This window comes from Bison bison, unplaced genomic scaffold (assembly GCF_000754665.1).
Source record: "Bison bison bison isolate TAMUID 2011002044 unplaced genomic scaffold, Bison_UMD1.0 scf7180017864371, whole genome shotgun sequence".
Classification (NCBI taxonomy): Eukaryota; Metazoa; Chordata; class Mammalia; order Artiodactyla; family Bovidae; genus Bison; species Bison bison.
In genome coordinates this window covers 9990314-9997705 of record NW_011494943.1, presented here as the reverse complement: position 1 = coordinate 9997705, position 7392 = coordinate 9990314, and the positions used below count along the sequence as shown (strand labels likewise).

Below are 7392 nucleotides of genomic sequence, written 5' to 3'. Positions count from 1 at the left end.
CCCTGAGCGGGGCCCCTGCCCCCCTTGACTCGCTGACTAGGGTGGGACGCCTCCCTCTCCTCTGACTTGTAAGACTCTTACCTCCTCTGACCTACGGGACACCTCCCCCCTCTGACTTAGGAGATACCTCCCTCGTGTGACTGCAGGACGACCCTCTCTGACCTGGGGGACTCGTCCACCCTCTGACTGGTACGGTCCACCACCCCTCTGACTGCAGGACTCCTGCCCCCTCTGACTTGTGGACACCTCTCCCCTCCGCCTAGGTTGGGACATCACCCCCTCTGAGCCTGGGGGATGCATTCCCTTCCTGAGGCTTAACTATCCTTGAGGACAACCCTCTCCTGCTCGCTGTGATTTCATTACCAGCCTCTGTGACCTCTGCAGGGTTTCTCCTGACCAGTTAGGGAACCCCTCCCCTCTCTGACTGGCACTTTGTCACACCTGCAGCAGGTCAGCGTCCCCCCACCCCAGCAGGCCTTCCTCTCCTTCCCCTTTTTCCTTTTGCACCCAGACTGTCTGCCCTGCCCCCTCTCCACCCTCTCCTCCCCACCTTCTGGTCAGGATGGGCACCATTCCTAGGACAGGCGCTTTGCCCATCCCTGTGGTTTGTCGTGACCCTTGCACTCGTGTCCCTAGGCTTGGCAGGCACCTGAGGGTCCCCCAGGAGATGGGTGCCTCTTTGCACTCCAGCCCCATTTCCTATGGCTGCCTCAGGGTATGTGCTTGACATCTTTTCCTACCCGTTTCTGAACAAATTGTAGATGTGGGAGCCTGCATCTGCTGAGGTCAAGTGAATCTTGCTGGCCCTTCTGTCTAAGGACCAAACGTTAACAAAAGCACAGGGTCTCTGGGGGTCCATGAAAAGGAAGCAGGTGCTGTAGCCCTTCAGGAGCCCTAGGGTCTTTGCAGCCTCCCCCTCCTCTCCCTTGAGGAGCTTGATTGAGAAAAATCTGCCTGGGCTGGGCTGCGGGCCTTCCTCCAGCCCCCAGCCTCACCCCACAGGCCTGCCAGTGGAACAGCCCAGCCTGAGCCTGTGGTCTCGGTGGGGCTCCTCCCAGAAGAGCCAGCAAGTAGCCAGCCCCTGGGGCGCCTCCCTGCTGGCCTCAATGAGCCCTCTATTCGGTCTGAGAGGCACACCAACCAGCCAGCCACTTCCTCTGCACTTGGTAGGGGCCTCCCATCCTGAGAGTGTCTTTGGGAGAGGACTCAGGGGAGACGGATCGATTTGGTCAGGCACTGTCATGAGGCCTCTGCAGTGGTCTGGGGCCAGGATTCTCCATCTTCTCACTTTTTCCCGTCAGTTAACCTGACGAGATCAAGTTAACCAGTTAACCTGATCACACAAGGCACTGTGATGTCACAGGGTGGTGGAGGAAATCCCCTACGGGCAAGTATGCTTTGTGGCACCGTATGATCTGATTATTCCATTCCTTCTGTTAGCTGGAAGTCTGCTTTCTTCCCCCTAAAGATGTTACCCAAATGTAGTTCACCCCTTATTTTCATAGACGGCAGCAGTGATGTGTTTAAGCTGTTGATACTTGAGGGATTTCTTACCTGCCGGTCTAACTGCACCCTGCGCGTGTGCCCAGCCTCCCTGAGCCACAGATGTGGGGAGGAGGGACCCAGGGTGCAGGAGGAGTGGCTATGTCCGCCCTACTCCCTGACTGTGGCCTTTGAGGTGAGCACTGCAGGCTGCCACACACACACGCCCCTTTCATCTGAGTCTCGGGACTTGCCAGCAGCAACGTGGCAGTCCTCGTGGCAGCTGTGGAGGGTAGGTGGACACATGCTCCAGTGTGTTCTCCTTCAGAAACAGAGTACTTCAGATCTGGGAATGTGGTCTGGAGTCCTGAATGGGTCTACACTGTGATAAGTCATTTCTCTATCGTTCAGATGATTGTGGAATGGTACCTAGGACACTGCAGGGAAAAGGGTAGTGATGTTACTTTTCCCTTCAGTAACACTCTGGACTGTGGAGATGCCTGGAAAGATATTATTAAATGCCAACGTTAGGGGAATCTAAAACTTTCATATTAATCTTTAAGGACCCCTGTGTTGATTTCCCGTTTCACTAGACTCAAGATGATCAATTAGAAAAAAATAATCCTGGTGATAGAGAAATCTGGGAAGGTGTTCGGTTTTCTCGTTTCTTATATACCTTTTTTTTTTTAAATCCTACTTGTTTACCTGTAGTAGGTCCAGTCATTAAGTGGAACTCACAGTTTCAGGTTCTGAAGCAGAGCCCGACTTGCATTCTTGTTCAGCTAGGGGAACAAGTCATGGGGAATGAGGCTGGAGTAGGACCCCAGACAGCAGGGATCAGACGGGGCCAGACCAGATACTGTTATGGTTACTGACGGTGTGAGATTGAGGTTGGAGCCCCCACAGAAGGGCTCCGAGGGTTGAGCGAGTCCCAGCGGTGTCTGCAGGTTGGAGCCCCCACAGAAGGGCTCCGAGGGTTGAGTGAGCCCCAGCGGTATCTGCCACTGAGAAAAGTGCCGGGAGGAAATGGCTTCTTGCAGGCGCAGCTCCACTGTCTGGAAGCAGGGCCTGATTCAGATGGATCATGGGATGAGTGTGTCCTCGTATTTGTGGGCTCTCTGCGTAAACCGCCCCAGTGACGTGTGGTTTTGTGTACGGCGCCTCACTTTCAACTGGAAAGATCACTTTTTGCTAAAAATCCTCCAAGTATAGCTTTAATGATATAACTGAAGCACACGCAGCCCTCCCATGATGGCAATAACTACAAGCTGTGGGTGATCCTGACACTGTGTGCCCACCCGGAGACAGAGCCGTGTGCGAACGGCCCTGCCCCTTTGGAAAAGCCGGAGGTTCTTTCTCTGTCTCCCTCCTTGTGGTTGGCAGAATAATGGCCCCCGCAAGATGTCCACATCCTGACCCCCAGAATCTACAAATATATCACGTGGCAAGGGGTTATTAGGGATTCCCTGGTGGCTCAGATGTAAAGAGTGCCTGTGATGCTGGAGACCTGGGTTCGATCTCTCGGTCGGGAATATCCCCTGGAGAAGGAGATGGCAACCCACTCCAGTATTCTTGCCTGGAAAATCCCATTCATGGAGGAGCCTGGCAGGCTACAGTCCATGGGGTCATGAAGCCACAGCTGAGCGACTTTACTTTCACAAGGGGATATTAAGGTAGCAGATGGAATTAAGGTTGTTAACCCACAACCTTAAAATAGGGAAACCATGCTGGGTTATCGAGCAATCACAGAGCCTTTAAACGCGGAAGAGGGAGAGAGGAGAACTTCAGAGGGAGGTGACGGCAGAAAGGCCAGAGCAAGACAGTGTTGTTGCCGGCTTTGAAGGTGGAGGAAGGGGCCGCAAGCCAAGAAATGTGGGCAGCCGCGAGAAGCTGAGAAAGGCCAGCTCCTCGGAAAAGGACACAGCCCTTGATTTTAGTCCAGTGAGACCCATGTCAGACTTCCTTCCTCCAAGACCGTTAAGCGAGTTTGTGGTGTGTAAGCCGCCGAGTCTGTGGTGATTTGTTAATAGCAGCAACAGAAAACAAATTCACTCCTCTTGGGTAGTGACCTTAAAACAAGCCAGAGGGCTGAAAAATAAGTTACCTCGAGCTGTATGTAACACGCAGTTGTGAATGCCTGTATACAGAGTAAGAGGAGCCTGGGAAGGTGCAGACTCAGGTAGGGCCCGGAGTTTCAGCCCTGACCTCAGTATTCATTGGAAGGACTGGTGTTGAAGCTGAATCTCCAATACTTTGGCCACCTGATGGGAAGAGCTGACTCATTTGAAAAGACCCTGAAGCTGGGAAAGATTGAAGGCGGGAGGAGAAGGGGACGACAGAGGATGAGGTGGTTGGATGACATCACCAACTCAATGGACATAAGTTTGAGTCCTCAAACTCCAGGAGTTGGTGATGGACAGGGAAGCCTGGCGTGCTGCAGTCCAAGGAGTCACAAAGAGTCGGACATGACTGAGAAACTGGACTGAAAAGGACCTTTCCCCTCCTTCCTGGTTTCCTTCCACTGTCCACCCTGTCCACATTCGAAATGGCCTAAAATAGTACAAAGTAGTAAGCCTTGGCAAGTCCAAAACAGAAAAATGCCTTGAATCAGGTCACTTTTTCCAGAAGCTGAGACAACACCGTCTGCATTCTTTGAGATGCCGTCTCGCTGGAGCTGTGAAACCCTTGGTGCCTAGTGCCGTCACTGGGATGAGTTCTTGACTTTCTAACCAGGAAGTGCCCTTTGGCAGTGAGCACAGCAGGAACTCGGAGGCCGGCCCAGCCCACTGTCTGGATAAGGCTCTCTAGGAGCAGGTGGGGCCAGGAAGGCAGTTGCTCCCTAGGGAGGAGAGTGGCTGCCCCCGAGGCAGCAGGGAGCAGGGAGGGGCCTCCTTATCTCTACACTGTGCTTCCTGCCTCCCTAGGTCCTGAAGGGGGGTGGGGGGCGGATAGCCTTGGCAGCTGTCGTTAAACCTGTTTGCCCTGCCACCTGTCACACCCCTGTCCTGAAGGAATCTACAGAAAAAGGCTCTTGGCTGTGTCAGTGTCGCCACCCACTTTCTTCTAAGTCTTGGTGGAGTCCAGTAATGAAAGGCCCGTGAAAGTAGGGGTGTCAGACCCTGTCCTCCTCCTTAACTGTAACCAGACCTCGGAGGGGCTGCTGCTGCTGGGCTGGGGAGGCAGCGTCCCGCTGGGTGTACAGCAAGAGGTTGGTGCCTCCTCCTTTGGGTCTGGAGTCCACTGCCCAGTGGATAATCACCAGCACCCCACCTGGCTGTTTCCGGCCTGTCTTCTAAGAAGTGCTGGTTCCACGGACACTGGAAAAGCAGGAGTGTCAGCGAGCCATTCTTGACACCCGCCCCAAAGAGAGGGGACCCGGAAGGAGATTAGAACGCGAACCTCCTGGGTGGTGGTTGCCCCTCCACAGCCAGGGACGTCTTTCCAGAGATGTTTCAGTGGGACTGGCGTGGGAGAAAGGAAGCCCCGAGGGGTGTGGTCCCCAGGGGTTTCTGAACGGGAGCAAAGGCAGGCATGCCCCCTGAACAGGTGAGCCTGGCCGGCCAAAGAGCTCATGACTTTCTACCACAGCAACTTGATTCCAGTTTTCCTGGTTATGTAAAGTCAGCCTGGGACCTCCCTTGTGGCCCAGTGACTAAGGCTGCGCACTCCCAATGTGGGAGGCTCAGAGTCAGCCCCTCATCTGGGAACTAGCTCCCACGTGTGCAACTAAGACAGTGCGGTCAAATAAAGAAAACTAGTTTTTTAAAAAATCGATCCATTATGATGGCTGAGTGGGTAAAGAATCTGCCTACAACGCAGGAGAGGAGATGTGGGTTTGATCCCTGGGTCAGGAAGATCCCCTGGAGAAGGAAATGGCAACCCACTCTAGTATTCTTGCCTGGGAGAATCCCATGGACAAAGGAGCCTGGAGGATACAGTCCTTGGGGTCGCAAAGTCAGACACAACTGAGCGACTGAGCTCGAGCTGCATGTGGTGATGACATTTAAACCGCTTCGCGTTCGGAGGTTCGTGGGCAGGGGGCAGGCCCTCCTGGGAACGGCTTTGTCCATTTCACCTCTCACCTGCGCTGGCTTGTCTCTTGGTTTTCGTGGATGGCAGGTTTTTGTTTTTTTAATGAAAATGCAAGCTCTCTCTTGGAGCTAGGCCTCCAGCAACAAGAGACTACAGGCAGCTCACCATCAGTTTTAGATGATAAACCGGCGGGTCGTGGCATGGCATGAAAACGAACCTGATTGGAAACTTTCTTTTTCTACAAAATAAAAATAATCCCTTGGGATGCCAAAGGAGGGATGGACACCAAGGTTGGGCTTTGATCCAGTGGTGAAGCTGAAGGGGCTTTCTGGAAGGCAGCCCAAACTCTCCGGTCACCAAAAGCAATCGAATAAGTGTTGATGTAGCAAAACGTGATCGAAGCCCAGGCCTCCTTTGGTCTTGGGAGCCAACCTGACTGAGCAGAGCCCCTGGGCTCCTGGGGCTCAGAGTCAGTGGGGAGGCTGAGACCGGGTTGCAGCCAGAGAAACGGCAGAGCCCCAAGAGGTGCAGCCGGCATCAGGTAAATTGATTTCTAGGCCTAGCCTCACACATCGCCACAGACTTCTCAGTTGAAAAGAGTACATGTGCCTCATTGTTCGGGAGGCCAGAAGCAGGTGTCATTTCACTGGGCTGAAATAGTGTGGGCAGGGCCGTGCTCCTCTGAAGGTGCCGGGGACAGTCCATCCTTGCCTCTTCCAGCTCCTTGGGGTCCTGTGCGTTTCTCGGCCGTGGTCACATGGCCTCCTCAGCCGTCACGTCCCCCTCCCCGTTTCTGTGAGGACACGGTCACACTGAGGGCCCACCTGGGCAATTCCATTGCAAGGCCCCCGACTGGCTCTCGTCTGCACAGTCCCTGTTGCCATAGAAGGGGACAGTCCCAAGTCCTGAGATCCAGCCTGGCTGCCTTTGGGATGTCAGCCCCTCACAGGAGGGACACTTACAGGGGGGTGGGGGGCACTTCACGTGGACGCAGGGCAGGAGGGGGACAGGACAGCAAGTGCTCTCATGAGACAGCCAGGAACTGCTAGGTGGGTGCATGTGGCTGAGTGGAGAAAGCGTCCTGTGCGAGTGTCTCGCACACGGATTGTGGGATCACAACAAGGCGGTGCTGAGCGTGGGGAGCGTGTGCGAGGATACAAAGCTTCGCCTGCAGGCTGAGGAGCTTGTCCTTTGGCAGGAAGGCGCTGGGGGGCTGGTAAAGATTCACTTTTCAGGAAAGTCTCAGTTGTGTGGAGGATGGATTGGGGAGGATCTGTTTCTCTGGGGGAGTAGAGCGTGGGTATTCTCAGCTTTGCGGGCCATCTAGTCCCTGGCTCTGGCCATGCCCACACTCACAGGAGTGGGCTGGCCCCTGTGCCAGCTTCGCCCGCAGAGCTGGGCCCCCCAGGCCTGAGCACAGGTGCTCGTAATGTGAGGAGGGAAGCGCTGGACAGCAGCGGGTGGTCAGTGCCAAGTCCCACAGCGTCTGACCCGGCGGCCGTGGCCCTGGGAAGCCGGTCCGTCATGTGCACAGTTTACACGTGGAGAGACGGAGATCCAGAGGAACGAGGTCACTTGCTTGAGGTCACGTGGCTGGTAACGGGCAGAGCTCAGGTTGCCCAGAGGTCTGGGTCATCAGGAGGCCAAGGTGAGACAAGACCAGGGCAGAGGCTGGGGCGGGGAGGGGAGTGGTGCGGAGTTGAGAGCTGGGGTGGGGACAGGTGAGGGGGCCTGGCACCCGCCAGGATGTGGCGGCGTGAGCGATTTGACTGCTGCCCAGGCTGGCGCTGAGAGCTGGGAGCGTCTCCGGCCAGCGGTGCCTTCCTGCCCAGAACCTGCTGCAGGCGCGGGAGGCTCAGCAGGTTCTGGGCAGGAAGG

General features: G+C 55.3%; 2 protein-coding genes across 2 annotated transcripts in view; one reads left to right on the top strand and one right to left on the bottom strand.

The window, feature by feature from the left end:
- The window catches only part of C1QTNF1 (C1q and tumor necrosis factor related protein 1), a gene marked incomplete at its 3' end in the record, with an annotated part of 36834 nt that extends 30261 nt beyond the window's left edge, over positions 1-6573 (bottom strand). The window contains exons 1-4 of the mRNA XM_010856520.1: positions 6339-6573; positions 4213-4286; positions 2355-2537; positions 2221-2264 (exon numbers count right to left, since the gene is read on the bottom strand). Coding sequence (XP_010854822.1) covers positions 2221-2264; positions 2355-2537; positions 4213-4286; positions 6339-6573 — 536 coding nt within the window. The remainder of the gene's footprint in view (positions 1-2220; positions 2265-2354; positions 2538-4212; positions 4287-6338) is intronic.
- Positions 5806-7392, top strand: part of CANT1 (calcium activated nucleotidase 1) — a 10743-nt gene continuing 9156 nt past the window's right edge. The window contains exon 1 of the mRNA XM_010856275.1: positions 5806-7376. The gene's annotated coding sequence lies outside the window, so the exon portion shown is untranslated. The remainder of the gene's footprint in view (positions 7377-7392) is intronic.